This window comes from Canis lupus, chromosome 5 (genome assembly GCF_003254725.2).
Source record: "Canis lupus dingo isolate Sandy chromosome 5, ASM325472v2, whole genome shotgun sequence".
NCBI lineage: Eukaryota > Metazoa > Chordata > Mammalia > Carnivora > Canidae > Canis > Canis lupus.
Window position 1 is genome coordinate 15,757,380 of NC_064247.1, and position 20,601 is coordinate 15,777,980.

General features: G+C 47.5%; 1 protein-coding gene across 4 annotated transcripts in view; it reads left to right on the forward strand.

Annotated features, from left to right (window-relative positions):
• TMPRSS13 (transmembrane serine protease 13) overlaps window positions 1–7,654 on the forward strand; it is a 28,392-nt gene extending 20,738 nt beyond the window's left edge. For 2 of the 4 annotated variants that reach the window (XM_025465358.3, XM_025465359.3), the window contains 5 exons: window positions 77–249; window positions 2,767–2,865; window positions 5,106–5,248; window positions 5,409–5,561; window positions 6,436–7,652. In XM_025465358.3, the coding sequence (XP_025321143.1) occupies window positions 77–249; window positions 2,767–2,865; window positions 5,106–5,248; window positions 5,409–5,561; window positions 6,436–6,501 (634 nt within the window). In that variant the 3' untranslated portion in view covers window positions 6,502–7,652. Of the gene's footprint in view, window positions 1–76; window positions 250–2,766; window positions 2,866–5,105; window positions 5,249–5,408; window positions 5,562–6,193 lie in introns of all 4 variants that reach the window. The other 2 variants (XM_035716825.2, XM_025465360.3) reach the window with 2 other exon arrangements.
• The last annotated feature ends 12,947 nt before the right edge of the window (window positions 7,655–20,601 follow it).

Consider the following 20,601-nt stretch of genomic DNA (forward strand, 5'->3'; position numbering starts at 1 on the left):
GCAGCTTCTCTTACGTGGCAGATGCTGCCAGGGGGCCTCCAAGAAGCCAGACCATGCTCCCTTGTGGCTCTTGCAGGACCCGGGAGAAGATCCTGGAGGGCTGGAAGGTCTACGCGGGCACCAGCAACCTCCTCCAGCTGCCTGAGGCAGCCTCCATCTCCCAGATCATCATCAACGGGAACTACACGGATGAGGAGGACGACTATGACATCGCCCTCATGCGGCTCTCCAAGCCCCTGACCCTATCTGGTGAGTCACAGCCGCCCCAGCTCCTCCAGGCAGCCCCTGGGGCCCAGCCTTGCAGCATCCAGGGGTCCCAGAGCCTCAGCATGGTGGAAGTGAGAGGCTCTTGGGGATCATTTAATGGAACATCTCTACTTTACCATGGGAAACACTGGGGCCCAGAGGCTGGAAATAAGGTTGTCCCAAATGACACATCTTACATTGCAAGTTGGTGACAGAGATAAGTCTTGGATACCGGTCTTCACCAATATAAATACACTGAATTGTTTCACTCATTTATTGAGCACTTAACAGGGGCTGGGCACTGCGGTAGGCATTTTACATCTGCGGTATCACTTACTCTTCACAGGCAATCCTGTGGAGCAGGTACTATTATTAGCTTCGTTTTATATTTGAGGAGATGGAGCTTTAGGGAGAGAAAATTTCCCAAGGCCACGAAGTAATAAGTGGCAGCTCCAGGACGGGATCCTGGTCTGTCTGCTTCCCGAGCAATGCTCTTCACACCGGGCTCTCTGCTGGCAAATTGCTATCACTGCAGTTGGGCACACAAAACGAGCACAGGTACAGACAGTGAATTGGCATGAGGTTGGCCACAGGATAGAGATGCTAGAGGAGTTGTCAGGAGGAGATTAAAGAAGGTTTCATCCATTAATTCACTCACTCCTGTGTGTCCTCATCAGATACTTACTGTGTGTCTGCTTCTATGCAGCGCACTGTGCACTTGCAATGGCAAAGAGAACAAAATGGGTAACACACACACACAGTAGAGACCAATGACACGATGGTGGGGACAGCTGAGGGAGCCCAGGAGGCATAAATGGGGCTTCTCTGAAAAATGATAGGTAAGGTGGACCAGGTTTCCTGGAAGCCTTGGAAGGATCTCTGGTTAGTCCAGCCTTTCTTGTGCTCTGAGCCTGTGAGCTGATCTTTCCTGGCACATTAATTACAGAGGCGGTGTCGGTTATGAGTCAGACACTAGGTCATCAGAGTGGGGTGACGAGGAGGGGGAAAGGGCACTAGAGCCCCGCCCACCTGCGGGCCAGCATCCCCCAAAACCACTCCTCTGCTGGGCCTCCCAGTCTGTTCCGTGGAGCCCCTGGGACTACAAGGTGAGGGGTGGTCCTCTGCTCACCTAAGAGGGGCCCGTCAGTCTGCAGGACCAGAACAGGCCTTTCCAACCTTGCCAAACCCAGACTCCATTTGACTAACCATCCAGATCTCCCATCACTTCCAACTCTCCTTAATGTTATTTGGAATTCCAGATCAAATTAAGTAATTTGTAAAGCTATTATAACGTTGCATATGCTTTTCAGACAATGGCAGTCCCTCTCCAGACTCTGATAGGCTCCTGCGTAGGAAGCACACCTCCAGTCTGAGAATCACAGCTTACATTTACGTAGTCTTCTGATCAGACCACGTGCCCTAAATTTTGGTTTAGAAATCGGAGCAGAGTTTTTCCTTTCAAGTCACAATACTATCTGAGAAGACTTGTGAAAACTCACCTATGAATTTAACTTCCCCATAAAAACGAATGGAGGATATAATTGTGTCACATGTTTTGAAGACCCTACATCTTAAAAATGAGCATATTTTAAGAAATTATGTTTTGCATTTTTTTGGCTAATAATTGATGCCATACCTTTATTTCTTTTTTGTTTGTTCATTCTCTAGCAGACAAATATGTTAGACCCCAATACTTGAGCCCAATTTGTAGGAGAAGAATCTAGAGTTCATTCCCTCTCCCACACTCCCTTCCACTATGTTGCTTCTTCCTTTCTTCCTTAGGTTTGTTGAGTAGTTTGTGTCAGGCACTATTCTAGGTGCAGGAAGCTGCGGTGAGCATAACAAACACTTGGGAACACTGCAAACATTCTATCAAGTGATATTTTTATCTTGCAAATTGGAGTTTGGTGGTCTGTGCCCTAGTTTGTCTAAAGATCCCAGTCCTAGAGGGGGCTGTGACAAGGTGTACAATAGTACCTTCTAAATGCAGCAAGTGAGCAGTGGTTCTGTGCCTCTAGGGATGTGCTCTTCCCACTTGGAGAGCTTGTCTGACCTGGAGGGAGTGTCTCAAGCCATTACCAGCCTGGAGGTGCTGTCCCCAAACCAGGCTGGACACATGACTGAGAGATGCCATAGTGATAATGCCTGGGACTTAGCCTGCTGCTGCTCCTTCCTCTGATGGATGGGCATGGAGGAAGCTCACTCTTTAGAAGGGAGACCCTTATGACCATCGGGATTGGCTTGACATAGGGGAGCTTCCAGGGCATATGCTTCTGCCCACATGGTCCCCACTGAGTTCAGAATGCTTGAGGGACTCCAGCAGCAACTTGAATGCTGAGGGTCAAGATAAAGTGACTGAGTTTCTTGCCTGGTCAGTTTGAGGCCCTGGAAGATTCAGAACCACACTGGGGGCAAGGAGGGAGGGTCCTCGGACATTGGTACCCCTGTCCTTCCACACTACCACCCCAGCTGAAACCTCAAGCCTTGTCCCTGCTCTGATGCCTTGAGGTCTAATTGCAGCTCACATCCACCCTGCCTGCCTCCCTATGCATGGACAGACCTTCAATCTCAATGAAACCTGCTGGATCACAGGTTTTGGCAAGACCAAGGAGACCGATGGTGAGAGGCGGAGATGCTAGGCTGTGTCTCTGTGTGTGTACACATGTGTCTGTATGGAGAGTGTGCGGGTGATGTGTCGGGGTATATAGAGGAGGGCCTATCTAGATGAGGTTTTGGGCAGAGAGCTCCATGGGCCTGGGTGTGGATGTGTGTGTTCGCTTCACCCCTACACACAGCAGACCAATTTATGTCACATCTCAGAGCACCTATTAGAAACTTTTGGTTTCCTGAATTCCACCCTTGACCCGTTCTTCCCATTTTACAAATGAGGAAACTGAAGACCTTTGGGGCTATGTCACTTGCCCAGGGTCACCCTGGTAGTTTCTGATAGACAGAACTAAGTCTAGAATAGTCTAGAATAATCTAGAACCTAGAACCTGTTGGCTGGTGCTATCTGCATCATATATACCACTTCCTCACAGAGCCTCAGTTGTTTCTTATGCTCTGGATTGACACTTCTGTTGAGAAAGACCCCCATTAAATTGAAATTACTCTGAATTTTTTTAAAAAGTGAAAAGAAAATGAAAAAAAGACTTTTTTGCTTTTGTTTTTTAGCATATGCAGCTTTAGTCAATCAAAAGAAAAAGCCCCAAATGTACAAGTGAAAAAAATACCAACTGTTGACACAGGCTTAACCAATCTTAGGTACTTTTACATACAGCTATAGAAGTTCAAAAAAGCTCTCCTCTAAGTGTATACAAAATGTGTTTATATACAGATCTGTTCATAGGGACCTATACGTTTATTTCCCCAGAACCCTCAGGTGCCACCTCCCAGTGAAGATACCAACACTTCATTCACGTATCTTAACAAAAAGAGGAAGAGTATTTCCAGGATTGACAACACTGTGCATTCTATATTCAGACCATGTAGGCACCACTTGGTTGGCTAAGATCCTTCCATCAACGCAGACCACATGAGGTGCCTATGGCCCCCTAAATTCAGATCACACCAGGTGCCTGTGGCCCCTAAATTCAGACCTCAGCACTAGGTTCCTGTGACCCTCTAAATGCAGACCACACCAAGTTTCTATATCCCCCTACATGCAGACCATACCAGGTACCTGTGTCCCCCTAAATGCAGACCACACCAGGTGTCTGTGCCCCCCTAAACAGCTTGGCACAGAGCGCTCCAAAGTAAGAGCCTATAAACTAACCCGAGAGAAATCTGTATATTTACGTGAGTCTATGTCAAAGCCGTTGGTATGACGATGCCCTCCAGCCAAGACTACCTGGAGACCCCCTGTAGTTGAACATGTTGGGTTCATTGCTCACTGCACTGAGGGGACCATATACCATGGAGAACCATGGAAATCTTAATAACAGAGTGCTAGAAAGGACTTCTCATAGGACCTGGATGGTTTGGGGACGGGGGGTGGTTCAAAGAAGTGGAACATTTCTCTAGATTGGATGCTTTCAGGAAGCAGGGATAATTCAATGATTCGACATCCTAATCCCATCTAGGATTTAAGAATAGGAGTTAAGAATAAACCGAATCTGAAACTATAATCAGTGAAGAAGCAGTAGCCACTCGTATTGGCCGGGAGAAGGGACGGTTAGCTTTTTTGTGGTTTGTAGCCTACCCTGTTTTCATTTATGCTTAAACAAGATTATGAAGCGGTCTTCTTCTGCCTTCCTTCATCACTATTAGAGAGTGGTCTCCTCTGATGTTCGTTCTATAGGATTGTTTATGCTTGGCTCCAGAGTACCTGGCTGGCCTCATTGTCAGCCTTTGACCAATTGCGGGGGTCAGGGCCACCTTTCCCTTGCTCAACAAGATGGAGTGGTGACTGGCCTGGGAGCAGCCTTGTTCTGGTCTCAGCTCCATAACTGACTAGTTGTGCAACTGTGGGCAAGTCACTCCTTCGGCCATGAGTTTCTCCAACTGTAAATGGATTAATTATACCTCTTTAGGGCGCATAGTTACTGGATATGAACGAAATGATGTATTTGATGATGCTTGGAATACAGGAAAGCACTGTGCAACATGAAGGCAGCGCAATAGGCTCGTGAGCTTGTCTCTGCACGTGTATGTGTCTGTGTTACGTGTAGGGGCTTGTGTGTGATGCGAGGCTGTGAGTGCCCATATGTTCTGGGTGGCCAGCCACGGGACTGGTACACTCCACTCCCAGGAAGGAGTGAGTCTGAGTCACTGGAGAGCAACTAAAAGGTCGAGAAGCTGTCCAGATCCGGTCTCACTCGTTTCCCATCATCTCTTTCCTCAACTCAACTTCACTGAAGAGAAGACCTCTCCCTTCCTCCGGGAGGTGCAGGTCAACCTCATCGACTTTAAGAAATGCAATGACTTCTTGGTCTATGACAGTTACCTTACCCCAAGGATGATGTGTGCTGGGGACCTGCGGGGAGGCAGAGACTCCTGCCAGGTGAGGCTGCATCTGGGTGGGGCTCAGGTCCTGGGGGCGGGGGGCCAGGGGCAGTGGGGGAAGGCTAGGGAGGTGGGTTCCGGGTGAGAATCGGGTGCCCACCACTTCCTGCTCAAGGACCACCTCTCCCACCCTGCTGAGATGTGTGCTCCCCTCACAGGGAGACAGCGGGGGACCCCTGGTCTGCGAGCAGAACAACCGCTGGTACCTGGCAGGAGTCACTAGCTGGGGCACGGGCTGTGGCCAGAGAAACAAGCCCGGTGTGTACACCAAAGTGACAGAAGTCCTCCCCTGGATTTACAGCAAGATGGAGGTGAGAGCCTGCATGGGGCACTGCACGGGGCAGACCAGGAACTCCCAAAGTGGGGTGCCTGGAAGAGGGCCCAGGCCTCCTTGTATTTGGGGATGTTCAGAAGGTGAGGAAGATTGGGACAGGACAGGAATCAAATGTGGGGCCAGCCCCAGCTGCCTGTGTTTCCCTCCGTTTCCTTCCTCTGAGGAGCTGGAAGGGGTGGGCCCAGGTTGGGTGCTGGCCCGGGAGCACCGTCCTCTCCGCAGGGCTGGCCAACATGTGAGCTCACACAGCCCATCAGAGCCCGCACGTGTGTAGGAGGGCTCCCTCCTCGCAGGAAGTTAGTCTCACAGCAGATCATCCCCCCTGCTGCTGACCCAGGGCGGTCCTGCCTTCCCTGCACCTGCCACCTTAGCTGTAAAGCAGGAGCGTACACTCGCCTTCCCTCCTCTGCCCGAGCGAGGGGGGCAGTGCAGAGAGCTCGGGTGGCTGCTCCAGAAATCCACCTAGTGGGTCTCTCTGCTTCCATGGCTCCTCCCTGCTGCCTCTCTCTGAGGAGCAGTGCCCATGACAGCTGGGCTGAATTTTAGGCCCTGAACCCCCACCTTCGACACCTGTATCCCTGAGCCAGCCTCACCCTGTTCTCTCCTCAGAGGGAGGTGCACTTCCGGAAATCCTAAGCAGCTATCCTGTCCCACCTCACAGCACTGGCTGCTGCAAAGACTCTGACCGGAGTGACTGGGCCACCTGCAGTGACATCTGGGCTAGAGGCCACCAGGCACCTTTGTTACTCCCACCTCCACCATCTGCTGCCTCTGTGAATGTGCACACGTGTGTGCGTGTGTGTGTTCGTGTGCATGCATGCACACATGTATGTGTTTGTTGCTTTCCCAAGGTCTTCAGAAACCAGGAGAGCCGTCAGTTCTTCCCAAATCCCAGGCTGGAAAGCACCTGGCGTTAACAGTTTGGGCACTGTGGAGGTTCCTGCAGGGGCATCCATAATAGAAGGAGGAGAAGCCCAAACAGGGCCCAGAGAAGGGCCTGGAAGTTCCCATCAAGAATTCTTGCTCTTCTGACCCTGACTCAGAGACTAGCCCAGATGGAGTAGCCACCAGCAGCTCAGGTGACAGCCAAGTGTTGGAGTACCTGGGCTGTCCCTAGCAGGAAGATGCTCCCGTTGGCATTACCAGTCTCCTGCCCTTTCTTAGACCTCCTGCTGGTGCACAGGTGGGCTGCACTGTGGCTGTCCAGGCTCACAACTGTTCTTGTCTGGTCACAGGCAGTTGGAGCAGATTTTTATTTTATTTTTATATTCAAGAAATGGAAGTAGATGCATTTTTAAAGATACTCCAGAAATTCCAGGAGCCTGATGAGCCAGCATCCATCACCCCCAAAACTCCAAGGGACTCATGGGAATTGTGACATTCCAGAGCTCTGCTAATATTCCTGACGTCCGAGGACCAGAGGAAGGAGCCCCTTTGGGGAACTCAGGGAAGGGAGTCCATATGTGGGCTGGCGAGCAGATCCATCACAGAGAACCACACTGTTGCTGCATCCAAAGGCCACAACCAGGACATGAAGAAATGGCTGCTGCTTCTCTGTGGGCCTCAGAGCCTGAGAGAGTCGAGGTGGACAGACCCCCACCTTGTACCCAGCGCTGTCCCAGGCCTTGCAGTTTCTTTCCAGCCTCTCCACCTTTCAATGTTTCAGTTGTTTCAGAAACCTGGAACTGCCATGAACACTGCCATGGAGAGAAAGCTGACACTGTCCCCAGGCCCTGGGAACAGCCATGATGAGGATCTGGGTTGCCCTGTTCCTATAAGCCATCAGCATGCCTGGCGTCCATGCAGCTAGAGGCCCGGGCCTTCCCCAGCCTTCCCTCTGGGGCACCTGTTCCTTGCTCCGTCCATTCTCTCTCTTTCCTTGGGCCTGCATCATGGTGCTATGATTCTCAGGGGCAAGGTCCAAGCAGGTCAGCCCAGCTCAGGCAGGCAGCTGCCCCGGGGGCTAGACCACCCTGGAAGAGCAGGCTGGAGTTAGTTAGCAAAGCTGGGTAGAGTCCGAGGGGACTGGCTGCATGTTATCAGGGCTGGGGGAGCGGGGGTAGGGGTGGGGTTGGGCAACATTCATGTCTACGGCAGCCCCGGCGATGATCTTTGGCAATAAATGTTTGTGACCTGAAAAATTTGTGATTGGATGTCCTGATGCCTAGGTTGAAAATTGAGATTGCCCACCCAGGTGCCCAGACAGCCTCAGTTTGGATTCTTAGCTTTGATTCCTCAGCTGTGGGTTCTGCATATTTATTTAGCCAGCCAGCCACCTACCCACCATATCAGTGTCTACTCTGAACCAGGTACTCATGCCAAGCCCAGGGGTACAAAGATGAGGACAGTGTCGTCAGGAACTCACGATTGTGGTCCAGTGTAGGAAGCTATGATGAGTATGGACACCGTGCTTAGCTACCAATTGCACTTGGAGAAGTCAGGGAGGGTTTCACAGAGGAGGTGAGGCTTGAAAGGAATCTTTAAAAAGTAAGTAAACCTTCACAAAAAACAGACAGAGGTGGGTGAAGGGCACTCCAGTGCTTGTCCTTTCTCCTTTTCCTTCTTCCTCTTTCTCTACCTCCGCCTTTGTCAAACTCGGCAAGAAGTATGATTATAAGAAAGCCCGAAAGCTTACTCAAGCATTTCCAAGAAACTTAGATAGGTGGTTCCATTGAATTCTGAAAGATCTATCCCTTCTTTTTTTTTTTTAAGATTTTTATTTATTTATTCATTAGAGACAGAGAGAGAGAGAGAGAGAGAGAGAGGCAGAGACACAGGCAGAGGGAGAAGCAGACTCTGGGCAGAAGCCCGATGTGGGACTCGATCCTGGGACTCCAGGATCATGCCCTGGGCCCAAGGCAGGCACTAAACCACTAAGCCACCCAGGGATTCCCAGGTCTATCCCTTCTTGCTCCACACTTACTTTTAGTGCATTTAATATATTAACTGCCATCATTATGATCCCACTGATGAATGGCCAGTGCTGCACTGTACACTCCCGCTCCTGACCATGAACACAGAATTTTCCGGGCCTGTGCCCATGAGCCTGGCCTTTGGACACCTCAGATTTGTTTTCGTTACTCTCTCATGTCAGTATGAGGGGAAGTCCCTCCTTCAATTCTCTTCTGGCTCCATCCCAACAAAAAGGTATGGGGGAGGGGCAGGTGCCAGGCTTAGTGTACTAGCAGGAGAGATAGCACAGCTACCCTAATAATATCCCACAGTTTTCCACAACCTCGGTGGCTTTCTCCTCCATCTAAACATCCAGTGAGGATGCTTCCTTCCACATTATTTTTTAGGGACTCAGATTCTTTCTACCATGTGATTTGGTCATCTTCTCGTCACAGGAAGGAGGGGAGAAAAAAACCCAAAGGACACACATCTACTTTTTATATGCTGTGACCCACAAGTGATACTTGTCGTTTCCACTCCCATGTGACAGGTGTCAACATCTAGGCACCACCTAGATGAAATGGGACAGGGAAATGGAGTCCTTGGTCAGCTCCCATGCAAGAGCAGGCGCTCACAACGGAGGACAGCCAGCTATCTGTGCCCACCAGAGGAAGTGGGTCATAGTTCAGAAGCTGGGCCTTGTGGCCGAGAGTTGGGGCCATTTCTGTTCCTTTCTCCCTAGAAAACAGACCCTTCTCTCTCTCTCTTTCCAGTTTCCTAGGGCAGAAGTGACTTGCAGGGATGCAGGGGTGTCCATGTTGTAGGAGAGAGAAGGTAGAGAAAAGGCAGTATCTCAGTAGAAAAAGGAAAACACATTCCCTTAAACCCAGGACATTTATAGAGGGCATAAGAATCATGGAAGGGGGTGATGGGACTTCCCAGATTGGTCCAGAATTTCCAGGAAGGTGTGTGTATGTGTTGGTTGGGACTTGTTGGGGGTGTTTGGGGGGGGGTGAAGGGAGAGTTGCTGGTAACATCATCCTCTTGTCCCTGGATCCCAGGCATCTTCAGGTACCACTCAGACTCTCTGGCTTTGTCAACTCTATTGACTGCTGAATTTACCCTGGGGAAGGAGGGGAGGGCCACGTGAGTGTGTTGGGAGTGGGGCAGACGATAGTTTTCTGGAGACAGAGCCAGTTACAGCCTCGCTGCCCATCCAGCTGCCTCTGGAGTTTGGTTAGATTCCCAAGGGCTATTGTTTCCCATAATTGCTTAGCCAATGTCCTGATGCACTTGGGGGGACATTGGGAGCTGCACGTGGAGAGCTCCCTGTAATAATAATGATGAGGATAATGATGATAAGAGCTAGCTAGCATTTGCTGAATGCGTGCTATGTGCCAGATGATGTGCTAACCACCCGCTGTGTCTTATCTCCTGAAAGCACGGAGTAGGCACTATTATCCTTGTTTAATGGATGAGGATGCAAAGGCCAAGGGAAGCGAAACAAGCTTGCCGGAACTACACAGCAGCTAAGTGGGCGCGCTGGCCTTTGAATCCAGGCTGTCTGATTTTAAAAGCTGCTTTCCCAAGTCAGGTAGGTTGCTCCTAGCTGTGACCTCATGGGATCTGCCACTTGCCTCTCAGTATCTTTCCATTCTCCACCAGGCCTCTGCCGCGGGAGGGGCAGGGCAGGAGGGCTTCACGGAGAAGGCTGGGCACACCCCTCCGAGTGTCACATGACTGCAGGCTTAGCTCATGCAGTTTCCAGAACCTGAGACAAATGCATTATGAATGGGAGGAGGTCCCCTGACTCCTCTTGCACCCACATCCCATGTGGATGGTTTCTGGGAGGCTCTCCTCTGCCATAACAAGCTGTCACCCCGGGATACCTCCGTGTCTCCTCAGTGTGGGTGGGTGGCCCTGGGAGGCTCATGCCACTCATTCTCTACCTCCTCCGCACTGACCCAGGCTTCCTGTTCCTTGGAATTCTGCTGCCCAACCAGGGCAGCAAGCTCACGCTGGCCTAACAATGTGTCCACTCAGAACCTGGAGGACCGTGCTCTGGAGATAAGCAGCCTGGATCATCCAGGCAGAGATTTTCTCAGATGAGTCCTTGGCGATGAGGAGGGCACGGCCTGGCTTTTGGTCCCGCATGGCTCATTTCCTGCCGGTGGGATGTAGGGTGTGGACATAACAGGATACTTCCTCTGCCCAAGGCCTGCATCCCATGATAAGATCTTCACTTTTCATACAAGGAGGGAGCTAGGAATCTACTTTGAATTCCTCCTAATTACACTATGTTTTAGTGGAGAGAGCAGTGAAGTTGGAATCGAGGTACCTGGAGGCACAAATTCCAGCTACACCACTTACTTCGTTATGTGATCTTGGGCAAGCCAACCTCTCTGTTTCCTCATGCAACGTGGGTGTATCTCTCCCACATGCTGTTGCAGGATTAAATGGGAGGATATCTGTAAACACGCAGGACAAAGTGAGTGGCCTATTGAGACCTCTAAACAAATGTTGAATTTGCAGCAAAAGGGCCAGATCCTTCACCTCTATCTCCACTGCTTCAGCAAACAAATGAGACAGGAGAGGGGAATTTCAATAAATCTTCAAAGGGTTCAGGTTTCTTAGGAAATTTGCGTTTCTCTGTATAAATCCTCTTAGTTGTGTGTGTGTGTGTGTGTGTGTGTGTGTTTTAAGAATTTATTTATTTATGGGCAGCCTCGGTGGCCCAATGGTTTAGCGCCACCTTCAGCCCTGGGTGTGATTCTGGAGACCCAGGATTGAGTCCCATGTCAGGCTCCCTGCATGAAGCCTACTTCTCCAGTGTCTCTGCCTCTCTCTGTGTGTGTCTGTCATGACAATAAATAAATAAAATCTTAAAAAAGAAAAGAATTTATTTATTTGCTTGAGAAAGAGAGAGAGCACAGGAGCAGGACGGGGGGGGGGTTGGGGGGGGAGAAACAGACTCCCCACTGAGCAGGCACTCCAATGTGGGGCTCCATCCTGGAATACAAGGGATCACGAGCTCAGCTGAAGGCAAATGCCTAAGTGATTGAGTCACCCAGGAGCCCACCTTCCTCTTAGTTTTATAGCAGTGGGGTGATCTTCCATGAAAGTGACACTACCACATGGGGCAGGTGGACATCTCCTACTCGTGGTTTCTCCAAGTCACGGAGCTCCACTGGGTTGAGCTTACTCTGCTCTCTCTTGCCACTGACAGGAGCAGGATGCGTACCTGGCCCTGGCCCTGCCCCGGTAGCACTTGGCTGCTCAGCCAATGGAGCTGATGGTTCAGGGCTGTGAGGGACTATGAGGGGACTCCTCAAGTCATAGCCGTCTGGACCCTGCCCCATCATGTCAGTGAGCCACCAAGTTGCCAAATCCAATGGCACTCATCCAACTGGAACTCCCTGCAGCACTTAACTGTTGAATACTCCCTACTTTGTGAAATTGCCATAACTTCTGTGGCATTAAGCTCTTCCTTCTGGCCCTTGGCTGCTCCTTCTTCTGTCTCCCACAAGCTCCATAAGCAGAGTTCCTCAGGACACCACCTTTAGCTCTTTGGGGTTCCAGCCAACACCCTATGGAGACAGTAGGAATTTGCTCCATGCCAGGAAGGTACAAGAGATATTACCTTGGGATGCCTGGGTGGCTCAGTAATTGAGCATCTGCCTTTGGCTCAGGTTGTGTTCCCGGAGTCCTGGGATAGAGTCCCACACTGGGCTCTCTGCAGGGAGCCTGCTTCTCCCTCTGCCTATGTCTCTACCTCTCTCTGTGTGTCTGAATTAAAAAAAAAAAAAATGATGTCACCTTTGTTTTTAAAAGTAGATTAAAATCTGACTCTGAACTTACCAGCCAGGAAAGCATTCCTCATCCCATTCTTCCCCAGGATGCTGTGCTTTGAAGGAGCTTGCACCCTGCTTTCTAGGTTGGGTGCTCAATCTGCAGCCCTCACAGGTGCCCCTTGGAGAATTTTAGAGGGATGGGCAATAGCTCTGGACTCTGCAGCTCTCTATACCCCTAGACTTGAGAATCTACCTCTCCCTGGGTCAGGCTCTAGCAGCTGTCCTCTCTTCAGCCCCCAAATCCCTTCTCCTTGGAGACAGTTCAGGGCAGTCTGTCATCAACATCACACAAAGGCCTATACATTCTCTTTTGAGTCAAAGCCATTCCTTTTTGATAAGATCATGGCAGAAATCCAGATGAGCATAGATTTCAATGCTAGTGTACAGATTTTCAGGTAACTGAAGTTTTCATTCCTCTCAGATAAATTCAATAGGTGGGATTGTTGGGCCATATGGTGATCATATGTTTAACTTTATGAGAAACTGCCAGGCTGTTTTCAGAGGATCTGTACCATTCTGCATTCCCACCTGCAGTATAGGAGTACCACTTGCTCCTCATCCTCCCAGTTGGTAATTGGTATTGTCTGTATTTTTTATGGTAGCCATTTTAATAGGTGTGTAGTGGTATCTCATTGTGGTTTTAATTTGCATTTCTCTAATGACTAATGATGTTGAGCATCTTTTTATATGTTATTGTGTCATCTGTAGATCCTCTTTGACTAAGTGTGCAGATCTTGTTTCTTTGTTGGGTTGTTTGTTTATTATTATTGAATTCTGAGAGTCTTTATGTATTCTAGATACTAGTCTTTGTTGACTATGTGATTTGTAAATATTTTCTCTCTTTGTGGCTTGTCTTTTCATCCTCTTAATTGTGCTCTTCTAGAGCAAAAGTGAGTTTGCTGAATTCCAATTGATCTTTTTTTTTTCTTTTGGATTGTGCTAAGAACACTTGGTCAAATCTGAGCTCATGAAGATTTTCTCTGATGTTTCCTCTTGAGAATGTTGTTGTTTATGTTTTTTATTTGGATTGGGATCCATTTAGTTAACTTTTGGATACTGTTGTGATCTAGACTGAGGTTCATTTATTTGTTAATGGACATCCAGTTGTTCCAGCACTCCTTATTGAAGACTGCACTTTTCCCACTCAATTGCCTTTTCATTTTGTCAAAAGTCAATTGAGAATATTTGTGTGAGTATATTTCTAGCCTCTCTAATATTCCATTGATCTATGTGTCCATCCTTTCACAAATGCCACCCTGACTTAATTACCTCAGCTTTACCATATGGGTGAGTCCTCCAAATTTTTTTCAAAATAATTTTGGATATTCTGGTTCCTTGTATTTCCATACAAGTTTTAGAACTAGCTTGTCTTTATCTACAAAGAATCCTGTTGAAATTTTTATTGGGATTGTGGTAAATCTATAATCCATTTGGAGAGAATTAACATGTTAATTATTGAGTCTTCCAAACCATGAACATGGATGGTGTTTTATTTATTTACTTATTTATAAAGATTTTATTTATTTATTTGAGAGAAAGAGAGCAAGAGAGAAAGCACAAGTGAGGGGGAGAGACCGAGGGAGAGAGAGAAGCAGGTTCCCGGATGAGCAGAGAGTGTGGATGCCAGACTCATCCCAGGACCCTGGGATTATGACCTGAGCCAAAGGAATATGCATAACTGACTGAGCCACCCAGATGCTCTGTGTTATACACTTATTTAGATTTTCCTTGATTTCTTTCTTTTTTTTTTTCTCTTTATTTCTTTCATTTAAGTTTTATAGTTTTCAGCATACGGATCCTGTACCTATTTCATTACATTTATAGCTAAACATTTAATAACATGTTAATATAAATAATAATTTTATTAAAATAACTATATTTTTTCTAAACAAAAAATAAGAATAGCGGCATTGTTTTACATTTTTGCAAATCTCTTTAATATCTGGCTTTAATAAAAGATACCTGGATTCTCATACTTGCTTCAGTATTTGATGTGTTATGATATGTTGTTTGAGTTTTACCTATGCCTAATTTTGTAACATCATGCATCGATCAATTGGAAAATATTAGTTCTGAGTTCTGAATGTCTTCCAAATGTTGACACATTTCATTATACAATATAAAAAATAATATCTATTCAGAAAATTCTTTAAGGATTGGGAAGCTCATTGTGAAGGATCCAAATTTTCTAAAATTCTAATTTTCAATTGAAAGTTTATATCATTAGTAACAAACACTGTCAGATGTTTTCTTTGAGGTGACAATCTCATTTTGTTCATTTTTGAGAAAATGATTGCCAACTATCACGTCAGAGTAATCATAGTTTGTCAATCTTCTTTCAAGGAAAGATGGTGTTTCATGAAAAAAGTGGCTAGTTCAGCCTGCAGCTGAGACATACAAGTGCTTTTTCTTGAAACAACCTTAGAATTTTGGTATATATGGCAGAAGTGCTTTCATTTTTTTCATACTAAATATTGAAAAGACATATATTTGGGATTGCAATATCAATAAATTAGTAACTTCTTTTTTTTTATTTATTTATTTATGATAGGCACACAGTGAGAGAGAGAGAGAGGCAGAGACACAGGCAGAGGGAGAAGCAGGCTCCATGCACCGGGAGCCTGACGTGGGATTTGATCCTGGGTCTCCAGGATCGCGCCCTGGGCCAAAGGCAGGCTCTAAACCGCTGCGCCACCCAGGGATCCCTTAACTTCTAATAATTAATAATATCTACTGCTTCATCAAAGATGTTCCTTAGGGAAACTGGCCAGTGTGGGGTGGTAAAGTGACTAGAAGTACAGTTTGGTGCCATTGCTTTGACTCATGTGAAGGAGCCAACAGTTTGCCCACCATTGCTTTTGTGCCATTGGTACAAATGTCAACACAGTGAAAAAGGCAAATGACATCATAGTATTATTATGAAAATAGTTTTGACCTGCTGATTCCCTGAGAATGTCTCAGGCACCCCCACACTTGGAGGGCTGCTACATTAGACTGCACAACAAGACAAAACATGGAAATCTACAGGTGTTGACTTTGGATAGTCACTTCCTGGGACTATGGGAACCATGTCTATCTTACCTCCACTGCCAATTTTCAGGAAAAAGCGTACCATCTCTTACCTAAAGGAGCCCAAGGCTCCTCAGCTTTATGTGGTGATGGTTGGGTCTTGTTGAAGAAGAGAGAAGTTAATTTAACTGCAGTTTAATGAAGAGCTCAGTGGGTGGGAGAAAGAAGGGTGGGGATTTGCATTTCCTTAATTTCCTGGGCTTGATGCATCCCAGGCAAGGGCTCTAATTCTAGTTAGAGATACTCTAATTGGGTTAGCAGAGTGGCTCAGTTGGTTAAGAATCTGCCATTGGCTCGCATCGTGATTCTGGCATCCAGTCCTACATGGGGCTCCCCACTCAGCAGGCAGTCTGCTTCTCCCTCTGCCCCTCACACCACTCCCTGCTTGTGCTTTCAATCTTTGCTCTCTCTCTTTCAAATAAATAGATAGAATCTTTAAAGAAGATAGAAAGAGAGAAACACTCCAATCCCTCTACCCCACTGGGGAAGCATGGCTAACGCCTTCAATATCAGCAATTAAGTCTTGGTGAGGTCTGCCTTGTGGTAGACTAGAGATCACTACTCTGTCAGGTTCTTCTCTGATAAACTTTCTCACTGGACTAATGGATGCTCCAGATCCAGTTAAATTCAACAAATTGTCACAAGTACCTTACTAGTACCAAGGACTGTGTTAAATGCTGCAAGTGGGATTTGAGGTAGGGGTAGAGGACACATATCTGTCATTTATCATGGTGTCTTCTCCTTGGCCCTTTCCAGCTGGATCTAATTTTTAAAGCTTCATTGTCTTTGTGATTTTGTAACTTATCTCTCATTACAAGAGAATTTTTAAAAATCCAAACAATCCTGGAAACTATACAAATAATATAAGGAGAACTGTTTGTGCCAAGAGTTTATCATGCGATAAACTCTCCATATCATCACACACTTTATCTCATTTAATTTCTCAACAACAATATAACTAGGTGCTATTGCAAAGAAGAAAGTAAAAATCACTTTAAACCTCACCATCTGGGGCACCTGGGTGGCTCAGTCGGTTGAGTGCCTGCCTTTGGCTCAGGTCATGATCTTAGGGTGCTGGGATCCAGCCCCACATCAGACTCCTTACTCAGGGGGAAGTCTGCTTCTCCCTCTTCCTCTGCCCCTCCACCTCACACATGGTCTCTATCTCTCTCAAATAAATAAAGAAAATATTTTTTAAAATCCCACCTCCAAAGGTAAATGTTATTAGCATTTTGGCAATATCTTTCTACAACTCTATGCATCCATAGAGGGAGGGCTACAGTTTTATGTAAATAAGATCATATTTTACAGATTATTTTGTATCTTGACTTCATTTTCTCAACAACATGAAATAAGCATGTTCCCCAAAGGGATGGATATTATCATCTTTAACAGTTGTAGGATATTCCGTTGTATAGGATATTCCACTGTGGACATCTAAGTAGGGGTAGTTTCCAGAATTTGCTTTATAAACACTGTTGCCATGAATTTCTTTGCACACAGCTTCATTCTGAGGTGATTGTCTTCTAAGTAAATTTCAATAAGTAAGATTGCTTACATTTCTATTCTAAATGCTGAGCTGTTTTTCAGAAAAGTTGGGTTAACTCCTATGCTTCAAACGTGTCCAAGTTGGCTACCTTATTCTTCAAAGAATGCTGAGGGCAAACTTGAGGGAGTACATGTGAATGTGTTCTTGTGTGAATACCTGCTGTATGTGTGAGCTGCCCTCATGTATGAGAGTTCATTTATTCATTTAACAAATGTTTCTTTTATTTATTTATTTATTTATTTATTTATTTATTTATTTATTTATTTATGAATGATAGTCACAGAGAGAGAGAGAGAGAGGCAGAGACACAGGCAGAGGGAGAAGCAGGCTCCATGCACCGGGAGCCCGACGTGGGATTCGATCCCGGGTCTCCAGGATCGCGCCCTGGGCCGAAGGCAGGCGCCAAACCGCTGCACCACCCAGGGATCCCTTAACAAATGTTTCTGAGCATCTACCATGAGGTAGATGCCCAGGTAGGGATGCAACTGTGAGAAACTCAGTATGATCCCCTTTCTCATAGGGTCAAAGATAAAAAAACAAACAAACAAACAAACAAACAAAAAAAAACCTTGCCAGGGCGCCTGGGTAGCTTAGTTGGTTGAGTGTCTTTTGGCTCAGGTCATGACCCCAGGATCCTGGGATTGACCTTGTGTCCAGCTCCCTGCTTAGCAAGGGAGTCTGCTTCTCCCTCTTCCTCTTTCCCTGCTCATTATCTCTCTCTCAATTCATTCTCTCTCTCAAATAAATCAACAAAATCTTTTAAAAAAATTAAAAGATTTACAAACCCTGCCATAATCACATGAATAAAAACTATATGAAGATATGTCCAAAAAAAAAAAAAGATATGTCCACTTATAACTAGGCTCTGCTGTGGTCTAGTGATGGTGGCCAGGGTAGTAGAGGAAATCAGGGAAGGTTTCCTTGAAAAAGGGCTATTAGAGTTAACATCCAAAGGTTAAGGAGGCACTAGCCAAACAAAGACAACTGTTCCAGGTGAAGAAAGAGCTTTACATCTCTTCTTCTACCCTCAGTGGGAGCTGCCTTGCCAGGAGAATCTCCTGCCATTCCCCACATTCCTGCCTTTCTTCCTCAGTTTGCTGTTTTCCCACCTATTTTCCCTCCTGAAGCAGGAGGAGGAGCACAGTTTGAGGAATGCAAAGGCTGGAAAGGTCGGAGCCCAGAGATCCAAGGGGGGAGTGGGGCCCATGGACGCTGAAGAGGCTGCAGGACCTTGTGTCTGGCGTGTATGTCCGAGGGTGTACATGCCTTTGAGCACATGTGTGATGATCTGAGAGCTGCCCTGTTAGGGGAGGGTGTAGGAGGGCGCTGGTCCTCAAAGTGGGGACCCCTGAACAGAAGCATCAACATCTCCTCGTGGTGGGGCCCAGGATTTGTGATTTAACCCCTGGTGGTTGCTATGTGCCCGTCAGTTTGAGAAGTGCTCCCGGAGGATGTGTTTGTCCAAACACACCTGTGTGAGAGAGGTGTTGGGATATTTGACTTGCAGGTGGAGGTTTGCATGTAGGCATCCTCATGGCAGGAAACTCACCCCATCTTCTTGACTTTGTCCTCTCAAAGCACTCCCAAGTCTAGGGCAGGCACTCTGGGGCACTCAGCAGATATTAAATGATGAGGATAATGATGATAGACAGGTATGTCTCCAGCTGAGCCCCTGTTTCTTACCAGTCCCTGGGCAGAGCAGCCACAAGGCGCCCTTCTTTTATCACAGACAGAGATCTAATCTCAATGGTGCAGAAAGCAGGAAATTCGCAATGGGAGAACAGGAGAAATGGCCTATTCAGAGTGGAAAACTACCTCCTTGCGTGGCCCCTGACCAGATTGCCAGGGCAGAAAGAACAATTTCCCGCCTATCCCTGGCTACTGGCTCTGGTGTGCAGAGAGAGACGGAGAGGGCCTCGGCCCCACACAGGGCAGGGGTTGCGGGTGGCTGGTGGCTGTGAGAGGGTGTCCTTGTATCACAGGATCGTGCACCATGGGAGCCCCAGGGAACGGGATCTCCTCGTGGGAAGAAGGGGCCAGAATGCCTGAAAGCTAAGCACTAAACATCTTCACCAAACAAAACCCCAAATAAGTTCCCAGTATGCACCCAGGTTCATGTCCTGAGACTGACACTTATCAACTCAGCAACTCTGGGGAAGTTGCTTCAGGTCTTTTGGGCTCAGTTTCCCCATCTTAGAAATGGGGATGTCATAGGCTCTGCATTGTGGGGCTGCTTCTCGGATGAAGTGAGGTGATGTATGTGAACTCATTAGCACTGTGCCAGGCATATTGGAGATGCTCACTGCAAGTTGGGGGAGGCCTTTGTGTTACTTCCTTGAAATGCAGTTCCCTGGCTCTCCTACCTGAGCCAGTTCAGTGAGTTCATTTGGGTTGGTCAAGGTCCCCCAGACATGGGGTGGGGCCAATGGTGCTTTCTCCTGGAGCACCCAGTGTCCTGGTGATCTGCAAAGGTGTAGAGGTCAGAAGCAGGCGGCATGTTACTCGGACCCCACGGTGGCCACTGCTTTATATCTCTGCATCCGCTCTGACCTGTCACGATGGTCTGCTGTAGGGTAGGATTGACCCCGAAGAGGGCCACAGGGAAATGAGGATAAGTAACACCCAGCGCTCGAGGTTGTCATGTGGTAAGGTTGTGACATGGCCTCGTTTCATGCCTGGCATGTGGTAGGTTCACAGTAGGTGTCTGTTCCATATGAAATTCTATCTTGGGGCTGGTCAAGGTGGGTTTAGTTAGGACACGGAAGTCAGGACGGGAATATTGATTGAGCAATTATCACTGCTAGGCAGCATGTATTTTGTGCGAGTTAGCTCCATCAGCCCCCGAAAGAACTCTACGGAATAGAGAATAGCATTATTGCCATCTTCCCAGAAGAGGAAACTGACACTCAGGGAAGTCAGATGACTTGTTCAAGACCAGCAGTCCTGGATTCTAATTCGGAACTACCCATGCTCATTCTATTGGCCTCTTACTACTTTTCCACAAGAACTCGTTCTTCAGAGAGAACAGGTGCCAAAAGAACCTGTTCTGTAGCATGGAAACTGCAGACAGTGTTATTGATTTGTCCGCTGAGCACAAATTATTTGCCAAAGAAATAAATTTACCAACTTCACTCATTTTGTCCACTCTGACTCCAAGGGAGTTTCTTCTGTTTGCTTGGCCTTGACCTCTCCTACTCCAAGTAAAAATCCCTTCTCTTTGGTTCAGTCCTCAGCACAGGGCAGCTGGGAATATTTAAGATGTGTGGTCTGTGCATGGCAGCTCTCAGGAAAGAATGGGAACTAAAAATAAACTCGCTTTGGGTGGTGTCTTTGGGGCCTCCTCTAATGGCAAAGGGTGGGGGCTGGACTCTGGAGGGAGAAAGGGGGAGAGAGCAGGATCCTGATACCAGGTTCAGAAGCCTCGGCCTCACAGTTGTAGTTTCGGGCACCAGTTCTCTCCCAGGCCCTGGTCAGCCTTCTTAGCCGGCAGCAGGATGGGGGTGGGGGATGGGGCTCAGGAAGTCCGCATCATAGGGCTTCCATTTAGGCAGCCCCCAGTCCTGTCCCGCCTCTGCTGGCGGAGGAACCAGATAAGAAAACAGATCCTAGATGGAAAACAGGTTCTCATAAATCCCTGCTTCTTCCCAGCAGGCCTC